The sequence below is a fragment of the Sparus aurata genome, chromosome 6 (genome assembly GCF_900880675.1).
Source record: "Sparus aurata chromosome 6, fSpaAur1.1, whole genome shotgun sequence".
Lineage (NCBI taxonomy): Eukaryota > Metazoa > Chordata > Actinopteri > Spariformes > Sparidae > Sparus > Sparus aurata.
This window is the reverse complement of record NC_044192.1, coordinates 13,647,796-13,674,221: the sequence shown is the minus strand read 5'-3', so window position 1 is coordinate 13,674,221 and position 26,426 is coordinate 13,647,796. Positions and strand designations below refer to the sequence as shown.

At 45.4% G+C, this 26,426-nt stretch overlaps 1 protein-coding gene across 9 annotated transcripts in view; it reads left to right on the top strand.

The window, feature by feature from the left end:
• Window positions 1–18,815, top strand: part of cbfa2t2 (CBFA2/RUNX1 partner transcriptional co-repressor 2) — a 52,875-nt gene extending 34,060 nt beyond the window's left edge. For 6 of the 9 annotated variants that reach the window (XM_030419685.1, XM_030419686.1, XM_030419688.1 and 3 more), the window contains 10 exons: window positions 8,192–8,350; window positions 8,549–8,790; window positions 8,894–8,983; window positions 11,052–11,236; window positions 11,331–11,584; window positions 13,339–13,424; window positions 13,760–13,958; window positions 15,403–15,471; window positions 15,712–15,902; window positions 16,943–18,815. In XM_030419685.1, coding sequence (XP_030275545.1) covers window positions 8,192–8,350; window positions 8,549–8,790; window positions 8,894–8,983; window positions 11,052–11,236; window positions 11,331–11,584; window positions 13,339–13,424; window positions 13,760–13,958; window positions 15,403–15,471; window positions 15,712–15,902; window positions 16,943–17,281 — 1,814 coding nt within the window. In that variant the 3' untranslated portion in view covers window positions 17,282–18,815. Of the gene's footprint in view, window positions 1–5,676; window positions 5,859–8,191; window positions 8,351–8,548; window positions 8,791–8,893; window positions 8,984–11,051; window positions 11,237–11,330; window positions 11,585–13,338; window positions 13,425–13,759; window positions 13,959–15,402; window positions 15,472–15,711; window positions 15,903–16,942 lie in introns of those variants that run through there. The other 3 variants (XM_030419684.1, XM_030419683.1, XM_030419691.1) reach the window with 3 other exon arrangements.
• The last annotated feature ends 7,611 nt before the right edge of the window (window positions 18,816–26,426 follow it).

The following is a 26,426-nucleotide window of genomic DNA, read 5'->3' as shown; positions in this document are numbered from 1 at the left end:
GCCCACACACTCACAAACAAGCGCTCATCCTCCACAGCTATCTCTGTCATTGTTTTGAGCACAGCTGGCCTCTTTGTTTTACTTATCTGTCTCTCTCAGCGTCTGTTGAGCTCTGGTCTTTCATACAGCTGGCTTAAGCTTGCCCACAGCTCTGTTTATGATGGACTCTATGGACGGTACCTGCTGCTTAGCTTTGAATCACCACATCCACCCCCCCCCCCAAAAAAAACCTGAGGGTGACGGCTTAGTCATTTGTATAAATTACATGCTTTGGGAACGGATGTCTGTTTTACTACTATATAGTAAGTAGAATTGTTTGTGGTTCATCAGGAGGTTTTGCTCACATGCTATGTGATATGATTGACTCACCATGTTGGACAGGAAATATGCCTTTTGAAAGCCTGATCACAGAACGCAAAGTATGTAGGATAAATACTGTTGAGAGTCTTCAAGCTCAAGGCGAGTACTCCGAAGCGACTTGTGCGCATTCATCAACCCCAGTGTTTATTGCCAAGAAACTCCGACCTTCCACCTGCCTGCTCATTTTTAAGTCACTGCAATAAATGTCAGTGAAATGCCTACAACGTAGAAGCAAAAAGTCTGGAGTTTAAAAGCCCACTGAGTCATCGCACGCCTTCAGTCTGGGTCAAGAAAGTCAGTGTAAATGTCCTCAGCATGGCCCGTGGTGATAGCAACATCTGGTTGGACCCGAGCCCGGGCCGTTCGGCTGTTGAGGCCTCTGACACCTGGTCCGAAACAGACCAGCCTTAATGCACGCTTTGTTTTTCTCATGTCTTGGGCTCGTATTTTGTTTTATGGACTACCGTAACTCACAAGTTCAGAGTGTGCGACTGCGTATGTTGAGGAAAAACAGTGTTTTGCCTGGCTGCAGGTTAACTTGATTGTCTGGGTTTGTAATGTATAGGAGCCACCCGGTCTTAATCCTCCAGACACACATGATGATATATGTCCTCACTGTGTGGCAGGGGAGCTCTATAAGTCTCTTCTGACATGATTTTTTTTTTTTACCTCGAGGATAAACATGCAGTGGAGGGGAAAAAGAAAGTAAGGACAACATAGTTTTAAATGCTGATTGTTTTTCACGTTGCAGTCTCTGGGTTTAGAGAACCACCAGGCTCCGGATGATTGATGGCCGTGCTAACCGGTTAGTTACGGAGAGGTGAGAAGGGTTGTAACCAGATAGGCAGATAATCTACAGGCCTCGGAGCCGGCGTGAGAGAGTCTGCGGATATGTGTGAGTGTGTCACAGCTTTTGTGGTCTTAGGTCATGATTGACAGATCTGAACTGTCCCTGTTATGTCACAGTTGTGATGTGTGTACATGTGCCTCAGGCAGGCCATTTCACAGGTGTGTGTGTGTGTGTGTGTGTGTGTGTGTGTGGCGATGACAAACCCAACACCTGGTAAATGGGGCCAACACACACACTCACACGATGAGACACATCCACTTCCAGCTCTATCCCTCGTGGCACAGCTGTGTCTGTGTTGTGCTACTGTGAGTAACACACATTCATTTGACCCACTGACAACGTGCATACAAAGTTTTACCCCGACTCTCCAGCCATGGGCCTTTTTTGCTTGATTCTAAATTTTTAACAGAGATGTGAACTGGGTGATGCTGCTGTTAATAGATTAATTGAAAGTATTTTAAGTGTCCCTTAACATAGGACAACTGGGGTCTCTCGGATAACTTAACACATTTTTTTTAGTCCTTCAAAGTTTATGCTAAGGTAATAATAAAAACTCAGAAATCTTCATTTTTCCATGACTGAGTAAACATGCTGTTCTCAGAGGAAAAATAAGGCCCAGAGGACAACGTTATGAAATTAGTTTTGTCCTTTTAAGGTCAGTTTGAATATTCAGTTCAGTCATGAAAACGAGGAATGCTTAAGTTTGTTTGAACAGGAGAATCAACCAATGAAGTTTTTTTTTATTTTCTGATGCCATCAGTAAACATTACTTTGGTTGTTTACAACACGATACCATTTGATTTAATGTGATGTGAAGTAATCATTTTAAGTATGTAATGTATATGAATATGATGGTTATTTACTACAAATCTTCTTGGAAATCTTAAAGTGCTTAAATTCGAAAGGTGTCCAGAGAAGGTGAACAGACGAATGATCTCCTCCTGCTGTGTTCTGTTTGTTTCGGTGAATCACATCCAGTATTTTTCTCCTCCCTCTTCTCCCTGCGGTCTGACCTCATGTACACGTGGACACTGTCCTCTCTCACTGTCCAGCCTCAGCCAAACCTCCCCTGCTTCCAGCATCACATCACTGTGCCTCTTTTTTACTGCTCATTCTTAGTTTTTATGGTCGACGTCTGTCTGCCTCGCCGTCCCCTCTTCACTTTCTCCCTCTAACTCGCTCTGCCGTTAAGTGCATTTCCATCCCTGGCTCCTTTTTTTTTTCACTATGTGGCATACAGGAGTGTTATTGTAATCATCTCGCTGAGTGACAAGGTCATGCGAGGGCTTCTTTCACCATCAAGAGTTCACTCCTGGAGCACTTCTGTTCACGTTTGTTGCACAAAGGGCACATACTTATTTTCTCTTATTGTCTCTTTGTCACTTCTTCACCTATTTCTCCCTACTTACTTTCCCTGCCTATGTACACATCCTTCTCTCCCTTTTCCCCTCACTGTCAACCTCGCCACCTACCCGCCTCTCCCCCTCCCTCGCAGAGCGAGGAGTGCAGTGTTGACATTGGGTTTTGTCCAAATATGTAGTCTACGGGGCTGGAAGGTGGTAATGAGAGCCAAGAAAAACAGCCTGGCTCTGCGTCTGACAACTAGACGTGTCTTTCAGATGAAACCAAATGAAAACAGTATTTTCTGTCCTTGTTATTCCCCTCCCTCCCATCCTCCATCCCTATATGCACCCATCCTGGCACCACTAATGTGCCGACTAATTTCTCATTCCTGTCGCCGCTTGTTTAACACTCTTGCGCGGCCTGTTAAGGTGTTACAACGGTGTAAAAGAGTGAGTAAAATCAGGCCTGTCTTGGAACTTGAAACAAAAATAATTGCAAGTATGGACTTATTTTTAAACTTCCCATCTACATGCAGCTTGTGATTCTGTTGTAAACCAGTGTGATTGATTGATCAGGTGACTGCTTACGTGGAACTGAGGGCAACAGAATTATGGCAGCAGTTGAGAGGGTGTCAGCCCCAAGGGAGCAATGAAATAAATTAAATTGACGGAAATAAGGAGACGGGACACGCGTCTTCTAATATTCAGAAATTTGACACCACACATGCGCCGAAAATCCACAAAAAATACTGAAGTCCTTGAACCTGTTGTTCAGCTATGAGGTTAAAACGACAGAGAGGGAGAGAGAGAGACAGAATTATCTGCTTTTTGTAAGTGGATGTTGGTTGTGTTGGCGCATGCACCCTTGTCTTTGGTGTGTGTGTGTGTGTGTGTGTGTGTGTGTGTGTGTGTGTGTATGTGTGTGTGTGTGTGTGTGTGTGGAGGTCAGGAGGGAGCGCAGGATAGAGGAACAGATGTGTGCTGTATTGTGGTGGTGTTCGTGGACGGACGGGGACCAGGTGCAGCCTTTGTCTCCCCGGCATTTAAGTCCACTCGCTTGCATTCAGCCGCCTCGTGCCTCCCCTCCCCTCCCCTCCACCTCCTTCCTCCTCTCCTTGGAGGGAAGGCAGAGATGTGTGTGTTTGTGTGTGTCAGTGTGGAGGAGGGGGCTGCCTTGGCTTAGTGGAGGAGGCTCCAGCAGTCCCTTCTGCACCCCCCCTCCTCCTCCCTCACAGGTGACTGTTGGAGGTCCCAGCTGGCCAGCTCTTGGCCGATTAGATCCATATGGTACAGGACGACAAGGAGGAGGAGGAGGAGGAGGAGAAGTGCCCATCAGTTGCATGGCTGCTAAGGGGGCTGTTCGCGTGTCCCTTATTTGCCCCGAGCTTAAAGGCTGGCAATTTTTTTTTATTATCCTTTTCACTTAACTTCTTGCCAATTTCTCTCCTTTTATGTCTCACCACTGGATGTGTTTTAATATTATTGTCCCTGCTTCACTTTCAAGTAGCCTATTTTGCTGCTGTCTATGTTTTTAGTTGTGATGTTACATGCTACTTGCTCAAAATTATACACATTTTTTTTTTTCCTTTCAAATGCAGTGATAGTGATGGTGGTGGTAGGCTGATGCTTTTGTACTTCCAAGGAATACGACAGCGGTTTTTGGCGTGCGTGTGCTGTTTAATGTCAAGATAGAAACTGAATTTCCGTGCCCCCATGGTCCAAAACATGTGTAGCTTAGCATGGTAGGCTACAACAAAGGGTTAAAAACAGATGGAGAAAAGCTAACCACCCACGAAAAGAGAAAAAAAAATAAGCTTGTAGCAGCTCAGAATGTATATCATTGACTTGTGTTGACTTGTTAGCTGTCAAGCTAACCATCAAAAAATTGTAATCATCTACATTGAGCACACATCAGATTTGTTTTAAAGCATTTTTCATGAAGCAAAGCAAATTGGATAACTTGTTTTTATTCCTCTTGCTCCAGTTTGCCTGAAGCTCGGTTAAACATACATGTGTAGCTCAGCATAGAACAAAGAGAACATGTGGAGAAAAATAAGCTTGCAGCATCTGAAAATGTCTTATTTACTTTATTTTGACATGTGAGCTGTGAAGCTAACCACCAACACGCTGAAGACTGGTTTAGAGTAAGGAAATTAGCTTAGCGTACTTCTGTTATACGGTCATAAAGCTACTGTGTGTTAACTCACCAAACACATTTAGTTTTTATTTTGTAATATGTTCTTCACAAGATATAAAAAGTGTTAATGGCAGCTTCAGAGTTGTGCTGCATTTCTTTTATGACGTTGATTCAGTCAGCTGTGTTTCATGTGAAATAATCTGATGTCGCAATTGAACTGGCTAATTTCACAAAGCCTACCACAGCACTGACACTGCAGTCGTGGCGCATGAACACTGTGGTCAAACGCTTCATCGTTTCTTTATTTTTTTGTTTTTTATTTTTTTCAAATCGAAACTATTTCATTTCAAGATGTGCGATAATGCCGTGCAGCTGGGACGTCGTTGCAGAAACACCCGTTCACGTGTGCGTCTGAGTGTTAACACATCTGTGCTCCGAGCCCACATAGTTGTAGCGTTGCACATGCTTTCGATTGTCTTTTTTTGGTGCTCACTGATAAATGAGTCAGGCCTGCGTTGCATCTCCCCGCACCTCATCTACACTGACAGGACAGAGATAGCAGTTGCGACACGAGTGCACACATGATCCTTCATCGCCGCACACACATGCCTCATGACTCACAGCTGCCAGAGGGTAAAAGAGTTCAACTAAAAACATGTATTTATCCATCACATCAAGTCATCTTAATTTATTTGTCCTGAATCATTAAAGTAGGTTATCAGTCTTCACTTCACCCAAGGATATAAGTGAATATTCACTATTTGTCTGGTCGTTTCCGATTTCATTATTTAATGGATCGCTTGCAGTCACAGCAGTGGCGCAGTGGGAATAGCCCTGTTCTGTTCCCTCTCCTCTCTCTTTCTACACCCCACCCCCCTTCTCGCTCCAGCCTGAGCCTCATTCTGAATCATCACCTGCAGAGGCAGAGGCAATTAAAGCCGATTGAATGTTTTAATGCACACGAGCGTCACCTGAAGCTGAACAAACAAGGAACACCTGGCTAGCAACAACAGCCATCGCCGCGGATGCACACATTGCCTTTTCCATCCCTGGCGATGACAATCGCCGCAGAAAGGCAAACAAGTGAGCTCCAGTAACTAATGAGCTCATGAGGCTTTATTTGCACATCATCTGTTTTAGATGAGTGGAGGAACGGCAGCGGAGAACGGTATGAGCAGAATCTTTGAATTATATTTTGTTGCATCCAAAAAGATGTCGCCAGTGATGTCCAAAAGTACTTTAAAAATGGATCCGCGCGCATCCTTATTTACTTTGGTGTTTTATGCACCATGGCACTTCCATGTGGCCCTGTTGTTGGGGAGCCTTGTGTACCTTGCCTTTGTGTCGATTAGAGCATTGATGACAGGTGGCATTTAGACCAGACAAACATCCTCCTCTGAGCCAATATTCACCTGAGTTAACATTAGACCACTTTGCACACACTCTGTTTGTGTGGGTGTGTGTTGTGTGGCTGCTGTGACAGCTGCCTCCCCTGACAGCCCTTAGACTATATAGACGGTGGACTCAGGTGCTCGCAAGCCAGATGAAGTCATTCAGCTATGTACGCTGTCTAATTGACAAGCAGAGGCAATTCTCTTTGGGCTGTCGCCGCCGCATGCACGCACACCTGATGTCTCCCGCTCTGGCCATTACCTCTGGCGCGGCTAACGACATCTTGAGATCGCATGAGCGCAGCTGCAGATTTCTCCGGATGTACAATAAGACGCGTGTGCAGCGTGTTTTTGTTGTAGACCTGTCAGTCAAACACAATGGGCTTTACAAGAAGCTTCAGTCAATTTGGACACAAAACTACAGTTCACAGCCAGTGTGTGTGGGTTGGGGGGGTTGGGTTGTTGATGATGTGTCAGCATGTCAATAAAGCCCTTGTGAATACATTTGCAACTCGACTGTATATGACTGAGTGCCCGAAGCTCTTGTGTACGCGTAAAGTTGTTTACATGGTTACAGTGTTGACACTAAGGCCATATGCCCCGTTGATTCTGTTATTGAGATGTCAGTCTAATTTCCTGGCCATACGGCTGGAGTGTGCCTAGCTTTGGAAGCGGTGTGTGTGTGTGCCTGCTGCAGGCTGCTTCCTGTGGTGAACTGGCAGGCCGCATGTATGGTTGGTATGACGGTCCAAATGTCTGCATAGATCCCTCCTTCCTGCCCCCTATGTTGGTGAACAGGTGGAGCGGTGGCAGGCAGGCCAGAGGGCTGAGAAAGAATGAGAGGAAGAGGGGCAGTGAAAAAAAAAGAGGACTGCGAAACAGAAGGAAGGGAATCGTCTACGCCGTGTAATGAGTTGCAGATATGACAGATGAGTTGCGTCGGGCAGACTGAGAAAGCGTGCAGATAAATCGACTCTATGGAAGGCAAATGGAAAAAGGGATTTGTTGTGAGAGCGGGAGTTATTCTTAATGCACTGATTTCTGTGCATCTTTTACATACTTTGCACACTCCAGAATCCTTTTTAATTGATTCAATAGGTGTAAGGAGTTCTTCTCGAGTTACGGCCTAAACCTTCCAACTTAAGCCTTTTATAAACTGGGACCCCACGGCTCAAGGCCACGCAGAGTTCATAGCTGTGAAAAAGACATAAAGGGTGCCATTGATGCCGAAGCCCCTAAAACCATGAATCCACATTTAAAAAGCTGCTCTCTGCTGACCCATGACCCCCGCAAGATCACGCTTGTCTATTAACCGTTCATTCTCGAAAAAGCGGTTAGAAAAGTGTGATCCACTCTAAATGGAGACGGGACCCCGGCCTTCGTGGATCTCCGGGAAGACAAAAGGCCGCTTCTGATCCCACGTCTCCCCGCCAACACACGCCCACTCCACTTTCTCCGTCGCCCCCTTATCTGGTGGTCTCATTCAGCCTGCAATAGCATATTGAAGAGTGGCGTTTAACATTCAAAAGCTTTGGCGATCTTGTTAGTAAAGCGTGAAATAACCTCGTCCCTTTCTCTCTCTGTCTCCCACCCCCCTCACCCACACACACACACACACACATGCGCTTGCTGGGGAGCTCAATGAGGGGGCATTCTTCTCCCACACAATAGGCTTCTTCAGCATTTCTTATGTTATTGATCTGAATAGTTGGGAGTGAGGGGCTAAACTTTAGACATCTGGCTCTTTGATGGAGGGGGGAGCAGGGTCGTTGGATGCCCTGGCAGTATGTGTTGTATGATGTGAAGTGGGTTGGGGGGGTTGGTCAGGCATTTTTTTTTGTTTCTCTTTTGTGGCCACCGACCTGAAGCTTTTTGCGTTCGATTTGAACTATTGAGCTGATAGTTTAATAAAGTGTTTATTTGCTTGTTTATTTGTCATTTTTTGCGAGTAAAATTCCTTCATTTAATTTGGTGCTTGCAACAAGTGTTCATATTTGTGGATAAATGACAGACACGACTCATTTCAAGCAGCTCTGGTTTGGTTTTTGATTTGATTTAATTGCCATGCTCGCAGACCAACAGCTGACCTCTGTCTCCCCTCTTTCTGTAGACAGTAGAGAGAAGAAGAGTCCTGCCATGCCCGGTTCTCCTGTGGATGCTAAGACTCATTCCAGATCAGCCCCCAGCAGCAGCGTCAGCTCCACTATGCCACCCCTGCCTTCTGTCAACCCCAGCGGCCCTCGCCCGGCCTCCTTCTCCACCACAGCATGTAAGGGTCATTCTTGTATTCCGATTGTCCGCTGCAAACCTTTTTGATACTTCTCTTGTCGTTTCCACGTCAAGGTTCACATTGATCGGCTTGTTTGTCGGTGTGTTTGGACGTTCACACATTTGCAGATGGTGTCTTTGTTCACTCAACTAGGTTTCAGCGCATCTTAATTTAGTTAATTTAATCATTTCTCCCCAGTGACCAACGGGAATCATCATTCCCCACCGACCCTGAATGCAGTGCCATCTCCGCCACAGCGTTACAGCAACGGACCGTCCTCTTCCTCTTCCTCGTCGCTGGCGAACCAGCAGCTGCCAGCCACCTGTGGGGCTCGCCAGCTGAGCAAGCTGAAACGTTTCCTGACCACGCTGCAGCAGTTTGGCAACGACATCTCTCCTGAGATTGGAGACAGCGTCCGAAGCCTTGTTCTGGCCCTCGTGGTAAGTTCTTCATTGGTTGTTTTTTTGAAACAGTGATGATTAAACGTTTAACATTAAGCGTCGATAACTGATCCGTTGACTCTTTACTCTCCCTGTCTCCTAGAATTCGACAGTTACCATTGAGGAGTTCCATTCACGGCTTCAGGAGGCCACCAACTTCCCCTTACGGCCCTTTGTTATTCCCTTCCTCAAGGTAAACACATCCTCAACCCTGTCTCCATCTTCCTATATTTACTTTGCATTATTCCGTTGGATTACTTCCCTTTTTTTGTTCCCCCTCTCGGTTAACTTTTAAACCACGGTCGCCCTGTGGCCTTCAGAATCATCCAGCCCTGTTAAAAGCATTACTCACTTCTCTGGGGCTGAAATTATTAAGCACAATATGTAAAGTGATAAAAGAGATGAAGGTCCTTGGCATTAACGTAACCCTCATTCAGTATTCTATAAATAGGCGTGTGTGTGTAGGCTTTCTAATTGAATAAACTCTGCAGTTCAAAGTAACGATCAAGATTTGCATGTCGGCTTGACAAGCAACAGATGAGTGTGTGTGTTAAACGGCCTCTCGAGCCCCTTTGTAACCAGTGGAGTATGCAAGAGTATACTTTTTAGGAGCTCCCCTCATTAAAGCAGCCCATAAATCTTCAGTCGGTTGTACTGCTGTAACTTCAAGCAGTCAAAATCTACTCTTTTTCCACACTTACCTCTTACTCACCTTTGGAGGCCCTCCATCTGTCTGTCTGAGAGCGCTGAGACAAGAAACCTCTGTTCCCCCTCCTTCTGCTAATTTATTACGAGGGGGTGGGGTCCCCACGACTTGATTCCAACTCCCTGAGAGTCTTAAAGGCTGGGGAAGAAATAGACAGATGGGAAAAAATCAGGGGGTGAGGAAGTGGAAAAGGGAGCGAGAGAGAGCGAGAGAGGGAGAGGGAGAGGTGGGTGAGGAGGAGAGAGGGAAAAGTGGGAACTCGGAAGTGTGAAACATGCCTATAAAGCGTTCCCTTCCCTTTTTATGGGCTTCAGTGCGCCATATGGAGCCGCTGTCCCGTTAAAAGAGCATTCAGCTGCCAAGGCGCCGCCAATCTAGCATCCGCCCCGCTGAACCCCAGAGAGCCCTGCGCTCAACTGACACACAGCACATGTGTTCGCTAGCTGGGGCCCCAGGGAAGGAAGGGAGGCAGAGGAGCAATGGGAGGCGGGCGAAAAAAAGGGAGCACGGGGGTGTTTATAGAGAGCAGAGCACAAAGCAGGAGGTATCGGCATCTTTGTGAAGAAGAGAGGGGAAAGTACCAAAGATGCTGAGAGTATTAGCTAGTCAAGAGGTCAGATCAGAGGGAGCAAAGGGGGTCTGGGTTTACAGAATGCTGCTCAGCGAGTTCAGCAAATGAGAACGGTACGGTTGTTTAGTCAGTTTGCTCGAGAAAAGAGGGAGTGAGGAAGTGGTGTAATTGCAAACACACCAGAGTCTGTTCCTAATTAGGAGAAATGCAGGGGAACAAAAGCGAGATGGAAAGATAGTCCCAGATAAATAGTTAGACAAAAAAAGACGGTAAGGAATGAGGGAGAAGTGGGAGTCTGTATGTCATTTGTTTCGAAATGTTTCAGAGTTTATAAGCCGCTGTATCCTCGTGTATATCCATGTTGTGACTGGCGTGTTGTGCTCGGCGCTCGTTCCATGTGCGCGGGGGTCGGTAATCAACTTCAGCAGCTTAGAAAACCTTTTGAGCCCAGGGAAGCCGCAGCCACAGAATAGCGGCCAGACCAATACCGAGTCTTGCGCTGCATTCACGTGTTCCTCAGATGGTCCCATTTTTCTCGAGCCGGGAAGTGTTTGCGTGCGTCATTTCTGAAATGTTGGAGCCTCATCGACGCCAACAAGAAGTTGTTTTCCATTAAATCGCGCAGAGCATTGAAACACGTTGACGCTGTTTCAAGTGTTGGAGTGACAAGAAAGGGCAAAGGAAGTGATACAATACTTGACTTTGGTAAAAGTTTCCTACCATCAGCCCAATTTTTACCTCCAGCTGCCATGTTTCAGCGTCATATGACAACTCCTTGAACAAAATGTTCCGACCTGAGACGGCATTCACCTGAAGTTTCTCACTCGGAAAAAAAATCCCTGAGAACTCACAACGTCAACTCAACTCAACGTTCAGCTAGTTGTGGTGCTTCTTATTTTTCTGTCCCCTGAACGATTGTCCCCTGTAGCCACATCTGCGAATTAGAATTAAACCTCACCATTTATTTTTTTGTGTTCTTGCCAGGCGAACTTGCCGCTTCTACAGAGGGAGCTGCTCCACTGTGCACGGGCAGCCAAGCAGACCCCGGCCCAGTACCTGTCCCAGCATGAGCATCTCCTGCTGAGCACCACCATGGCCTCCTCCCCAGACTCCTCGGAGTTGCTGATGGAGCCCCCTGAAGTTGGCACCAAGAGACACAGCCCCAGCAGGTTAGAATTAAAGTACAAATAAAAGCAAGTGGAAGCCAGCCTTCATCCTCGCTGCTCACTTCTTAACCATCTGCTCCCTTGTCTTCTTCTTCAGAACTAAAGAAAATGGCTTCCACGAACGTCCACCTGTAGCGCTGGAGCCCGCCGCAAAGCGAATCTGCACCATCAGCCCCGCTCCCCGACACAGCCCCGCCCACCCGCTGCCCCTCAGCACTCAGCTCCACCCGACCCCTCCGCCCCTGCAGCACTACGCCCTGGACGACATCGCAGCGCCGCACATCCTGCACCGCGAGCACAGCCAGCGCATGCTGGAGATCCGCGAGCTCAAAGACAGGCCCAGACTCCCCGGTAAGTGTCGAAGAATCGTGCTTTTTAAGGCTGCTGACATTTTATTCATTCCTTCCACATAATTGATGATTTGTTGAATCTTATCTATGGCTGGTGCAAGAGGAACAGACCACATTAGGTATTACACACATTTTTTGGCAGTAATAAATGATACTGGAGGCTACAGTACATCCTTGTGGATATTAAAGGTCAGATTTGTATGAATTGGCCATCTGTTGAATTTATAATCAAAACAAACGGGGCGGGGTATATCACCAGAGTACCCCTGCTAAACTACTTCTAACTGTAGCTGCTGTTGTACCTTTTTCTTTTTAACCAGTTATTGAGTCTTAATCTGGCACTTCACAGCAGCGTAACTGCAAGATAAATGCTGATTCACGTCTAAATGACACACGTGCAACGAAAACAGACGCGCGCACTCACACACATTCGTATTCCGTGAGCAATAACGGGTGGTCTGTGTGTTTGTGTAGCCATCCCCGTATATCTCAGGAGCCTACGTCTGTGTATAAACAGAGCCATACTGTCCAAGCAGGCAGGGAGCTTGGGACGGACTCTGGTGTATATCTGCCCTCCTTGTCAGCACACAGTGGAAACAGCAGTAGCTCACAGACGTACACACACACACATACAGAAACACACCTTGATATGTTCATGGTAGAGGTGCCGTGTTTACGAGGCCTTAGTCCCTTGTCTGACAACCTCCCGCCCGCCTGCCGCCACTTAACTCATAGGCACACACACACACGCACAAACACACTCGTGGCTTTGAACTGATGAACACTGATGAGAACCAGGAGTAGGCAAGAGGTCGAGGGGAAGGCTGGTGAGTGTGTGTGTGTGTGTGTGTGTGTGTGTGTGTGTGTGTGTGTGTGTGCATGAGGGAATCATTACTCTCTTCAGCAGGCTTAGTGTGCATGTGGCCGCTTGTTGGCTGTTTGTTACTCAATTTTAAGAGTTTGCGGTTTGCTGAGTCTTTGTAGTCTGTGCGCACGTGTGTGTGCGTGAGTGGACATGTATTGAGACTTCATGAGCACGACTTTGTGTGTGCAAACAATTATTACTGTTAAATGTACAATTAGATATTGCTTAAGTTGTAGTGTTGTGTAATAAAGTGAATCGAAATCAGATAGTTGGGTGAATTGGGGTGTGTGTGTGTGTGTGTGTGTGTGTGTGTGTGTGTGTGTGTGTGTGTGTGTGTGTGTCAGAGCGGCTGGTTGTGTTTAGAAGTGGAGCCACTCCACTCAGCCTGAGTGTCTCCCTACTGGAATGCTGTGAGCTCCAGGAGGGGAGGTGCTAAGCGAGACGTTTGAGGAGTGTGTGTTTGTGTGTGCGTGTGTGTGTGGTTGACAGCTGACTTCCAGATGTGCGCAGGCTCTGGGTGCTGGAAGTCTGTTTTGCATCACGGGCTTCTCCTTTTTCTCTTTCACCCCACCTTTCCTCGCTCGCGATCCCTCGCCTGTCTCGGATCTTTTGTTTCTTATCCCACACTGACTTTACCTCATCGCTGTCACTCTTCATTCTAGACATAAGGAGGCGATGCCTCAAAACATTTGTGCCCGATTTGTGAAGTTTATGATCATCGCAGGATATATCGCAATGGAATAACGAAGCCGCCGCATCACACATCTTAACAGAGTCATCACACACGCACATACCTTTCACTCACTTACTGTCACTTGTGGCTTCTCTTACATTAAGGAGAATGTTAATCACTAAGCCTGCGGTCTGTCTTGTGTGTGTGTTTTAATCAGGCACTAACGGGGGCTACCGCGAGGAGCCAGTGGACCACAGACTGACAGACCGAGAGTGGGCTGATGAATGGAGGCATCTGGACCATGTAAGTCTGCAGACAGGCACTTCTGCCTCTAATGGATCCTGATATAGAAAGAATGTAAAGTCTAATTTGTTTTACTTAAGTCCACAAAGAGGGTTTTAAGTTCTCACAGCATGAAAGCTGTGATAAATCAGACATTATCCATTGAAGAGATTGATGTTTTGCTACTCATTGGGATCGTTTTCGTGTCATGTAGATGTAATAACTAATAGTCTTTAGACATTTCTGACAAGTAAAAAGAGTATTATGTCATATTTAATGATAACATTTGTATATTCATCTTTCATAAAAAGGAATAAAAGCAAACCCGGCCTCATTTTTGTCCTTCATCATCCCAGGTGTTAAACTGCATCGTGGACATGGTGGAAAAGACACGGAGGTCGGTGAGCGTGCTCAGACGGTGCCAGGAGTCGGATCGCGAGGAGCTCAACTACTGGAGGCGGCGTTCGAGCGAGCAGGAGGACCCACGCAAAGGAGGCTCCGGCTCCGCTCCCTCTGTCTTCTCTAAGACACACAGCCCCCACTCTGCAGAGACGGGTGGGTACCGCTAGTTTCACTTCAATTATGTCGGTACGCCGCAGAAACTAACAGTGTCGTTGTCATCTCTATGATTGGCGCCTATTGTTTTGCACGAGAGGAGATTGCTTCACGAACACCGGCATGGAGCCAAACCAATGGAAACCAGCTATTTGTTGTCACACTTCACCAAAAATGACCAAAAGCTCATTGACTCAGACATGAAGGGTTTTGTTTTCCCCCAGTTTTGAGACATCCACCCCTTAACTTCTGCCAGAAGTACATTACAACGAATAACATTTAGTTTGTTTGCTGTATGATTATTTTTTTGACCAAGACATTTCCTTTCACCTCAGTTGAAATGAGGTGATAGCAAAAATGTCTAACACAAATATTTAGGTGCAAAATCCTATATGTGTATTTTGGTGTATTTTCTTGATATTTGGTTGAAAATGTTATGGTAGCAAAATATCCAGAAATAGAAAAAAAAAAAAAATCAATGAGGTTTTTACCTATATGGTCTCCCCTCATTAACAATATCATTATCCTGAGGTGTAATTGCATCACACCAAAGGCTCTGACCACCAACCAGGATGGCCGGCCTTCTATTTTATACTCTGTACACCGTCTAGTGGTCGGAGAGAGAACTGCAGCTCAGTCACACGTCTGTGTGTGAGTGCGTCCCTCCACAGTCTCCCAGTCTGCTGTGTACTGGCACGGTTCTCTCTGAGTGCGAGCCTTGCCATCCCCCTGCTGGTCCATAGTCACAGACAGGTGCCAGGACTGGCCTCGGCCATATCGGCCACAGAAGGGCCGTCCTGCCGTCCTGCAGGCTCAGAGACCCAGAGCTGGCTGACTCGCCAGAGCACCATCTGGGCCCCCAGCCGGGCAGCCTGCCTGCCTGCCTGCCTGGGCTCGGGCTGAGGAAGACTGTAGTGGGGGTGGAAATGGCGGCAGGGTGGTTGCACGCAGGCTCGGAGGAAGAGAGGATGTAAATGAAGGGAAAGAGAGAAAGTGGAGGATATAAGAGACGGGGAAGGAGGAGATGAGCCAGGTGGCAGTGTTGGAAAGGCAGAGACGCGCCGATGAAGCGAGATGCAGCGAGAGAGAGATTTGAGGGAACAGACAGAATGTTGACACAGCTTGTTGGTCTGCAATTCCCTCCAAGCCAAACACATTCCTTTCTAAAGCTGTCAGATCTCAGATCAGTCCAAGATTCTGATAAACAACAATTACGGTGGTCGTGTGGCCCAGATACGGGGACCCGTTTGCATCGACGAGAATATAAAAGACGAGATGACAGCGATATTATCACTGCCTGGGTCGGTGGCCTCTCTTTGCGAGCACCTGTTACCTTGATTGAGCTGTCAGTCACAAAGTCAACCATTATTTCAACAATGAATCATCTTAATATCTTTATAAGCCCTGGCAGGTGCTAATCCCTTCTGTCTCTGCTTCCCCACAGACTCCCAGCGCGAGTTTGCACCGCGGCCAGGCTCAGCATACGTTACAGATGAGATCTGGAGGAAAGCTGGTAAGAACACCATTAATTTAGAAATCAAAATTGTTGATGAATGATGCAGATTTACTGAATTAGATACAAAGGCACTGCATTTTACTTGAGTAACAAAGATAAAGAAGAAAATACAATGACATCGATGTCTGACACAGAACACGCATGATGTATAACTGCGTGCGGATCCGCGGTCTGCTTTCACTGATGCAAAACATGGTGAGCTAAACTTAAACCACTCGTCTCCCCCCTGTTGCATAGAAGAGGCGGTGAACGAGGTGAAGCGACAGGCCATGGACGAGGTCCAGAAAGCGGTGGCGGAGGCTGAACAGAAGGCTTTCGAGATGATTGCTGCAGAGAGGGCAAAGATGGAAAAGACTCTGGCTGAGGCGAAGAGGAAGGCGCAAGAGGACGCCATCCAGGTCATCAATGAACAGGAGGATTCCAGTGAGGTGAGAAATCGCCTTCTTGTGTACAAACTGATCAGATGTACGATAAGCTGTACAAAGTCATACTTAAAGCTGCTTTAATTATTTTTTTTAAAATTAGATCAGATGATTGCATCAAGTCAGATTTTGTCTTTCAATGAGTTTAAAATGGTTTCAAAAGATGGACATTTTCAAAAGCTTGTTTTTGTGTTTTTAAAATACGTATTATAAATGTTTTAATATGTGACACATTTTATTCCCAAGTTTAAACTGTCAAAATAAAACTGTTAGCGTAATGAGCCTGATTATAGCTTTTAGCTTTGGATCAGTCTTCCTATATCATACTTCATTGTAACGTTTCTGTATTGTGTCTTTTCCACTGGTTGCTTGTAAATTTTGGGGATCTCAAATTAGATTTTTTTTTAATTTTCTCCACTAGACTTGAGAAAGGCATCTGCTAAATAGAATAAAAAGCTGAATCACTCTGGCCTGTTACAAATTATTTTTGTATCTTATTTTCATACATTTCATGAGCGAGTGCCCGTTTGCGCCTGTCTCTGATCGAAGTGACGGGGATTGCTCATGTTGATGAACCCACAGTGTATAAATCCGCTGTTCCACTTTACACCATCTTTCAGTTCACTCCCCATTGCTCATTTTTGGTGGAAACGCTCCAAATCTCCACTGTTCTGTTTGTCCGGCACAAAGCAGCAGACACACAAAGACATTCAGTAGCTCAAAAGCTAGACATTTCCCTCAGGCGTTGGTAGGAAAAGCGAAAACGGAACCAAAAGGACAGTGAATATTGCACTTAAAATTTGACAGCTGGCCAGAAAGATAACTGAGTAAAAAATAAAAACGTTGCTCGGTATCTGTTGGATGTGTAAAGAGGAAACAGTTTGCTAACAAGTATCGAGTTAGAAAGCAGCTTGTTTCCACTTTTATTTTGGAAGAGGTTTACTAAATAAAATAAATTAATTAAAAGCACAATTTGGAATATGAGGCACTGATACTGACCTTACATTCCTGTGCAAGCTTACAGTCGTCTCCTCTCTCTCCCTCAGTGTTGCTGGAACTGCGGCCGCAAAGCCAGCGAGACGTGCAGCGGCTGCAACGCCGCTCGCTACTGCGGCTCCTTCTGCCAGCACAAAGACTGGGAGAGGCACCACCTCATTTGCAGCCCAGGACTTCAGGCTCAACCCAAACCGGTTTCTGCCATCACTGCGAGCAGGGCGGCAGCAGCAGCAGCCGCCGCCGGGGTCTCCCCTGTCGTTCTGGCAGGGGTCAAGGCCCCTGAAAGCGTGCCCTCAGTCTCCAGTCCTGGTGGAGAGAAGGCATCGGTCGCTTCTCGCTCCTCCACCCCCTCCACCCCTGCCTCGGCCCCCGAGACCAACGGACACTGAGGCCGCAAGCGGCAAAACGCGTCACATACCGTCCTCTTTGACTGGGGAAGAACTGAATCAGCGGCAAGAGGGAACTATTCGAGGGTTAAGTTAGGATAACTGATTTTTCATCATACTCCTTCTGGCAGATAAAAAAGGACAGATTATGGATCACTGTTTGAGTGATATGTCAACTGGGACTTTGGCTTTGGCATCGAACAGAAGGACTCATCTCGAATGCATCTATTGGATGAACAGATCTCCCTAACAGATGGAAACGTGTTTGCCTTCATCCAAAAAAAGAAAAAAAAGCCCAAATCTTGGATCTGCGAGGGGCAGGAAAGAGAAAAAAAAAAAACCTGACGATTGATGCGAGTTCATCACGGGCTGTGGGGAGGAAGTTATGAGAAGAGACGGAGGAGATTAAAAAACAGTGACATGTAAAGAAGACGTTTCCCCACTCGCCCTCGAACCGCTATTCTGACTTTGTTGTGTAAAAATTTTAAAAATAGGGGAGGTGGTGGTGGAAAATGTAAACCGTGTAATAGTACCAGCCATAAAGCATCTGTGTTCGTCCTGTAGGAGCAATCTGACAGTCGTCTACGCAGCTCTCCTGTACACATGAATATACGCTCGCCAAAACTTCCTGTCAGGTTTCTCATATGTGTGAATGCGTGTGTGTGTCAAGCGGTCGTGCCACGTCAGTGAATATTGTACAGCATATGATTACTTCTGTCAGAGCAATATTAAAGTGTGTTAAAAGTGTTTTCAGGTATCTCAAGCTGTTTCTGCATCACCAAAGGTTTCAGTCGCTAAAGAAAGAGCGAGAGAGAGAGTGGTTTTCATTGCCTGCAGCTGTCCTTGTGAACAAGAAGATGAATATACACTAACCCAGCAGCATCATATCTACTTTTATAACAAGCTTAAACAGGAACTCTGGTCACTATTTTTCATTTCTGATCATTAGACATGTCAAAAACAGAGAGAGGGGGTGATGGTGATTGGGTCGAGTACTCGCAGGAAGACGCAGTTGAGACTTTATTCCGGTTGCGGTTAGTTTTGGCACTTGTTCACGTCACCCGTTGCGTACGGCGGGGTCAGACGTTGCTCCGAACCTTCCCCCGTGGCAACGTTTGCATCAGGAGAAGAAGTCGAGACGGCCTCGCCCTCGGTGCTTACCTTGACGTGGTCCCGGCTTTTTCGAGCAGCGTCTCTGTCCCCCACAGAGTATCTCAGGAGCTAAACTGTATTTGTGTGTACAGATCAGTCCATTCTATTTTTTTTCTTTTTTTTTTTCCTTCTGTCGCCGTTAGGTTTACGTCAAAAGTTTAGTGAGGATTTATCTACTCTGCTGTTTCAACTGAGACATTGATCTTGTTTCGTTCCGTTGTATGACGACTTTGTAAAGAATACTATGAGAGAATCTCTTTATTTTGTGAGCCACGACTTTTCTTCGTTCTTTCAACGCGATTCTTTTGTTATGAGGCGTAACTTCATATGGAAAAAAAAGATATCTTGACATGAAGTATGAAATAAAGAAATAGAATTGCTTCAACGTGTTCAAAGGTTTCTTCTTTTTGACTGTGTATTTAGAAATATGCATCAGTGCAAACATTTGAGACACGTGTACTTTACTGACATCACATCTCGGTGGGAGAATTCACTTTTACTTCACGACACTTATCTTACAGTTTTCCTTTGCTTTATGTTACGAATCAAACTGTTGAATATTAAAATACAAATACAGCTGAAAAAAAAAAAATGGCAAAAATGCGGCAAAAGTTTCAATCATCGCCACCAAAAAAAGGAAAGTTCAGTTAGTATGTTCTTACCCCCACGCCAGAGGAAAGTTGGGTAAAGTCCGCAAAACATTTCTGGAGCCTCACAGCAAAACAGTGCTGCGGCGTTCTCGTTAGCAGCTGAAGTAGACTGGGCAGACTTGTTTTAAAACGTTAAAAAGGAATAGAGAAAAGGGCTCGATACAGTTTGTCCAGCATAAACCTAGTCTACAGAAGCCATGAGATTCAGAGTTGATTTATAAAATCGCGTTACATTTACACCGTTTTTAAAATCTGAAATCTTCACTGTAGCTGCTTAGCGAAGAGCAACCGGTATGAAGTCAGGGCACGAGTCCAAGTGCTCATCGAGGGTGTAAAACGGGTCTTATCAAGTCAATTTATGATCCCGGGGGTTGGGGAGACTTGGATTATGCTGGGCGAGCTACATGTAGCTATTTTATGTTTTTAAAAGATATCCCCATTGACTCCAGTTGTTTAGGAGAATGCTGCAACAGTAGCCCTTTTTAGATAGAAAAGACGGCACATTTGCTCCAAGGTAAGGACGGCAATGTGCCGGCCTGTCTTTCTGAAACCGAGGCCTAATATTCCTCCTTTTCCAAAAGCCGCCTCTGAGGTAGGCGTAAACATGTGACGTGACGTGAAGCTCGAAGTTGGGCTGTGAACAGTGATGGAGAATTTGTCTTCAAAATAGGAGCTTTACATTGCACCCTATTAGGGGGTTTAAAACTGGGTTCTTAGCGGGGGGCTTTTAATTTGAAAGTAGCAACCGTCCTTAGCTTGCGGACACAACAACAAGCTAACACAACCAAACAGCTACAGAGACCGAGGAGACGCTAGCATCTCCTGGATCTCAGCGGCTGTCCAGTTGCTCATCTTAATGTCCGCGGATGAAATGATGGACTGACTGCTGTGATCAGCTGTTTCTTGGTTTTAAAACTCCCCAGCTGTGGGTCGCACAACAGTGCAGGTCATCGACACCTCCGCCCACCTCGCGCAGAGGCCGGCACATTTCCGCCTCGTTTTTAGATAGCAGGTGAGGCGGAAATCAGTGTACCCTCCGAGGCGGAAAATCGGCGGACCAAAACAGACCCCCAATTTGCCGCTCTCTGTCTAAAACCGCGGACCGAGCCGCCAAAAGGACGGGCAAATTGGCGGCTTGGTGCTCTGTCTAAAAACGGCTACTGTTTCACTCTGAAGGTCCAGAAATATTTTGTGAAGGATAAAACTTCACCTGATTTTCCATCGGCGTGAGGATGAGAAGATAATAACAGAATGTTCATATTTTGGTGAACTATTCCTTTAAATCATTGTTTAATGCAAAAAGATGTCATGGTTCCTGCTTTTACAAATGTATAGATTCTTCTCCTTTTCCTTTAAATTATCTTAATAATTTTGAGATTTCAGACCTTTAGATGTATGACAGAAGCAAGGTGTGATAAGTGACAACTATAAAAAGACAAAAAAAAGTGCAGGACATGATGCACGAAACTGCTTTTACATGCAAAAACAGGATCAGTGCATGGAAGGAGTAAGGTCAATAAATCTGATGAGAAGCAGGCGGAAATAAAGGAAGAGGAAAAAGTAGAACCGGCACTGAAGGAAAGGAAGACAGAGACCTAGTCCACACTCACACAGGTATTTCTTAAAAGAATTATCTTTCTATGCGTTCTGGCCTTCCGTACACATGTTTTTTAAACTGGTCGTGGGAAAAAAATGCATTTTTAAAAACGCCCGTGTGCGTGTGGACGAGGCCAGAATACACACAAAGGAAGGGGAACGTAATCGGTGTGAAACGAGAAGACAGGTGAGACATACAATACAAAACTACAACAGCAAATACTACTCCTACTACTGCTACTGGTGTGAGAAACTCTTAAGTCTTGACATAAAAAGATATGAATTCATTCAATTTACTATAACCTGTACAATCATGTACAGTCTGGTCTTTAAATTAGCACAGCATCTATGAGAACTTCAGTATAAAGGGCGCCATTGCCTTCATTTCAAGGACTTTTTTCAAAAGCGCTCTGAGTATTTTGGATATTTACCGTGGGTCATTCTCATCCAGCCTGGCTTCAAAGGTTTGATGGATTTAACGAGCGCGGAAGAAGAAAAAAATATCACCTCGATATTAAAGTCATTTTCTTCACCAAACAACAAGGTCTTCAAAAAGCATCGAAAAACAAAGCTTCAGACCATTTTTTTAAAAAGAAATAACAGGTTGTGTCCAACAGTTGCCGAGAATTGATTATTTCTATGGAACGTAATCAAACATGTTCAAATGATTCCTTCCTCAATAAACTTGTTTTGCTGCACAAATTGAGAGCTGCTTCTGCATCCTCTTTGTCTCCTTAACGCTGTGAATCATTCAGTGGCTTCTAATGAAATATACAAGAGGCATCTTTGGATCCAGGTACAAAGTAATCAGGAGGCTCTCTCAGAGGCTGGATCATACTGAAGTGGGTGGAGGAAAATGTCATGTATAATGTATACTGTTTTTTTTCTCCAACTCTGATGTTAATCAACAGTCAGGTCAGGTCACACTGGAGGTCCGTATCAAAAAGATTGACGTCAGTGGGCCTTTAGTCATCGCTGTGTTTACATCAGAGAAGCCAAATGTGAATTCAAACCCAGGCCTGCAGGCGGTGGAGTGATGCAGCATCACGTGTGACCACAGGGGGGAAGTATAGGATCTGTTTTGAGACGTGAAGAGACATTGGTTCACCTCTCCCTGCTGAGAGGATTCAGTCAGTGGGTGACATGTTGCAAAGACCTCATATTAAATTTCAGCTAGTCATCATCACTTCTGCAGAATGATCCAAAAACACTATCTTTGTTAGTCTTTCTCTCTCACAAAGAGTATTGGCTGCTAAAATACATATACATTAGTATGATACAATACATATTATTATTATTATTATTATTATAGTTGGCATATAACAGTACATATAATAATAATAATAATAATAATACTTATTATTATTATTATTATAATTATATTTTATATTGTATCATGCAAAATAATATGCATCAATATGTATCAAATTTTACAGCAGCTTTTATAATTGCCAGACAAAATGAATAAGCAAAACATTTTATTTTTATTTTTTTTACATCTATGATTCTAGTAAAACCAGATGAACATCACTTGAGGAAAGGCACGTAGTTTACAGTTTATAAGTTTGCTGGTGGCTCCTGAGTAAGAGCAGCAATAACAAACTGTGAAAAAACAGGTTCAAGTCCTGCATTTAAAATTTTACTCAAGTAAAATCATATATGTATCATAATCAAATTGTATGGAAAGTATAGCATTTATGTACGCGTCTAATTTATGTATTCATCTATTATTTATTCGACAGGCGGACATGTAGACAACCTGTGAACAGCTGTCAGATAGTTAAGACGGACAGATAATGAAGTGCCGCTGTGTTTTATAGCGGATGCTTGTTTGCGGCACCCGCCTCTATTAGGGCTGTGGCAGAGATAAGGGATGAAGGCAGCAAGACAGAAAGAAGATAAAGTGAGTTCATCGAGATAAAGTAAAGCACGCATTTAAAAATAACTGTCGCATTTAGATATAAGACATGAAAACATCAGAAGGTCAACAGATTTCAATTCCACAGCCGCTGACTGGTTACTGATGCTTTAATATCATAGCTGGTTTAACTACTAATTAGTTCAATGTACAACAACACAGCACACATTACATCTACGTCTATATTTACATTTTCGGGGCATTTATCAGACGCTGTTGTCCAAAACGACTTGCAGTGATTTCATACGCACATTCCTACACTGATGGCTGGTGGCTGCCATGCATGGTGCCGACCAGCACATCAGGAGCAGTTCGGCGGGTTCAGTATCTCGCCCAAGGGGCACTTCGACATGCAGGCCGGGGGAATCGATCCAGGGACCTTCGCTATTGACGCTGGCTCTACGTTTGATAGGAATCTCAATCTGTAACCTGTCACTGCAGCTGTCAAATACATGTAGTGGATGAAAAGCGCAGTGAAGATGGAAACACTCGAGTGCAGCATAAGAACCTCAGACTTGTACTCGGCCCACATGAGTAACTAACATTCCGCCGCTGATATGAAAACAGCTCTCGGCCGCTGACAGCTGATCCACGCTTGGACCCCGATCGTACAGTCTGTTCACACCGGTCATTGGAGGGGTCTAAAAATGAGACGTGACTCATCTGTTGTTCGGAGGTAATTACGTGTGTCAGCGTGCGTGTGCCAGAGTCGGTGTCGCTGTTGTGTAGTAGCAGGATCGTGACGTTGGCTCGGTGCTGGGGATAAAGATGCTGAGTGGATTCATGCTGCGGCTCAGATGCAACATGGGCACAGCAAAAGCCTGAAGTCAGCTTGTTGGGTGTGTTTGCTCAGTCCTTTACCAAGTGCAGTATATATCTATAGATAGAGATATATATACACACACACATACAGACTACAGGCCTGTATGTGTAAGTGTACTGGGAGCGTCCTTTGTTTGTCTATTCTGAGAGTGTTTACATCTTCTGTCGAGCTCACCATCAAAGTTTCTATTCCCGCTCCCATTTTTACGAGTTAGCAGTTACTCTGTATCTGAAAAAAAGGAGAGTCAGCGAACACACACAGTTGTTTTCGCGTGTGTGAGGTGGTCTGCGGTTGGGGCGTCTTGGTGTGTGTGTGTGTGTGGTGAGCTGATTCTGCTTGTTTCTTGGAAAAAAAACATAAATAAATATATAAAATGCTGCCACGCAAACGTCTCAGTGATTGTGGAGAGAGGCCGGTTTAATTACGGGCCTGCTTTCTGTCCCAGCGTCTTGATGGCGGCAGCGGTAATGGAGGTCACTTCACATTCTGCCCTTGTTCTCAAAGCTCCTTTTTGAGAAGCGAGCTGCAAAAAAATAAAAAATATGCAAAGCGGCGATACAGAAAAACATATTTCCCTCCCCGGCCATTTTCTCTCCCCTCGCTATTTCCTCTTTTCTCCCTTCTGTAGTTTCTCACACGACGCACCTTGATAACAACACACGAAGGAGTGAATCTTCGTCAGCGATGCTCGTTAAGTGATGACTTTTAATGTTTCTTCATCGCTCTCCCACGCAGTGCAGAGACTCAACGCAACTATTCCTGCGTTGACCTTTAGCGCTGTGCGAGTCACGTCGCGACGACAGCATCACACTTAGGGTTTCACAAACTTATGATGTTGTTGTGATCTCGGCTCGTCCAAACATTTTGGTCTGTGGGTGAATCTTGCATTATGGGTAAACGGCGCGTGACTGTTCCGTTTAAAAGGGGCCGTTGATGGAAATGAGTTAACATGCGCATATCTTCTGTTTGAGTGGCTCACAAGAGCTCGACAAACAAAGTGAGATCAAACCCTGGTGCGATCTAAAAATATCATTCTGAAAAGAAGATACTTGATAAGATGGCAGTGATGAGAAGTGGAACATGTGCAGAAACAGACAGTAGCTGCGCTGCAAAAAAAAAAAACAGTAACATACCCAGCAGATGACTTGTTAATAATACATTTAATGCAGGCCTAATATAGATAGATAGATAGATAGATAGATAGATAGATACTGTATGGCAGCCTTAGTGTAGCATGTTAGCATGCCAGCATTTGCAAATGATCACTCAACACAGTGTTAACCTGCAACCGGCTGACCTTATATGTTCTCTAGACCAGTGGTCCCCAACCACCGGGCCGTGGGTCGTTTGGTACCGGGCCGCAGGGGAAGAATAAATACGTTATTTTATTTCCGTTATATTGACGATCATACTTGGAAAATTCGTCTCTTCCTCTTGGTGCGCTTGACACGTACCTGTTTCAGTCACGGACCGGTATACCCAAAAAAATCAAGCTAGCTGAGATTAGTGGAAAACAAACGTCTTCGGAGAGCTACTTTGCAAAGATAAAAGGAAACGGCCCAAAGATGAGACGGAAGAAGAGGGAGATGGACAACTGTATTGAAGTTGGCTGTTAAAGTGGCTGAACTGCAGCTGCGGGGACGGTGAGTGGACAACTGCTATAATTTTATTATCGCGGAATCACACGCGCACCACCACCAACTCCCCCCCCGGTTCCGCCAAAATTTGTCGCACATGTAACCGGTCCATGGTGCAAAAAAGGTTGGGGACCACTACTCTAGACTACACTATAAATAAAGTTATAGTTCGTTAGATCAATGGCTCCAACTGAAACCATGTAAGAATTAAGGGGACTGACGTCACTGCCATATCAGGCTGTATACGTATACCTACCTTGAACTGCATTGTGTTTTGTTAATTGCTTTTGTTAATGCACAGTTAGAGTCTGGGCTCTCGGCTCCAACCTCATCCCTCCTCGAAGAGAAGTTTTTAGATGTCGTGTGTCATGTATAGCTTTCCTCTTCCTGCCTTTGTCTGCTTTCCCGCCCTTATTCCGCAGACGCCTGTGTTCCATTTAATCATCCCTGTGTATCTAAGCCTGTGTTTTCCCTCTTCACTCTTTGCTGGTTTGCCTGATTTCGTCTTCTGCGTGCCGTTCCCCGGTCCTCGTGTGTTCCCTGCGTTCTAGATTTGCTCCCCCGTGGCTTCGTGGTTCATCCTTTTCTTTTCTAGATTTTCCTCGTTGCCTTTGCGTCGGCAGCTTTTTTTTTGTTGCCTGCCTTTTTCTGTTACATGCATTCTGGTTCGTGGAATGACTTTTGCTGTCAGCTCATCATTAAAGCCGGCCGTTCAACCGGCCTCTGTGTCTGCGTTTGTGTCCTGTTTTGATAACCATGACAACAGGTGGATGCTGGGACGGTGCTGAAATGAAATGAAATGAAATGAAATGAAAAAGTCGAGGGATTACCGAAGCTGTTCCTCTTCGTCCTGTGCGAGAACGCTGACATCTGCACCAAATTTCCTCCAGATGATCCTCATTTTGACTTTATAAAGCGAGATGAAAACTCAGAGCGTCACCAAAAACAGTCGGATATCCATCCGATGGTTGCTGAGATATTTCAGTCTGGACCCCCCCCAAAAAGGCAACGTAAAACATGTAAATACATCGATACGTTTATTAGAACAAGCGGCGAACAAAACAAGATGAACACCAGCACAGAGCTCCAGGTACGAGAGCGCAGTGAAGCATGAACATAAAGCTCACAGTGAATAGAAATCACAAAACTCAGTTGGATTTAGCACCGTGCGGTGAGCTAACGTCGCGTCTGATACCTCTCGTCAGCATATGCTTAAAAATTACATGATGGCGCCGGGGGACCTGTCACAGCGCATCATCGCAGAGAGCCAGAGAGGACACCGCAGCTGTATCTCACTCCTGGGCCGAGCGCCACGAGACGCCGAGAAACCCATTCCTATCCTCCATCTCTCTCCATCATGTCTTCACATCTC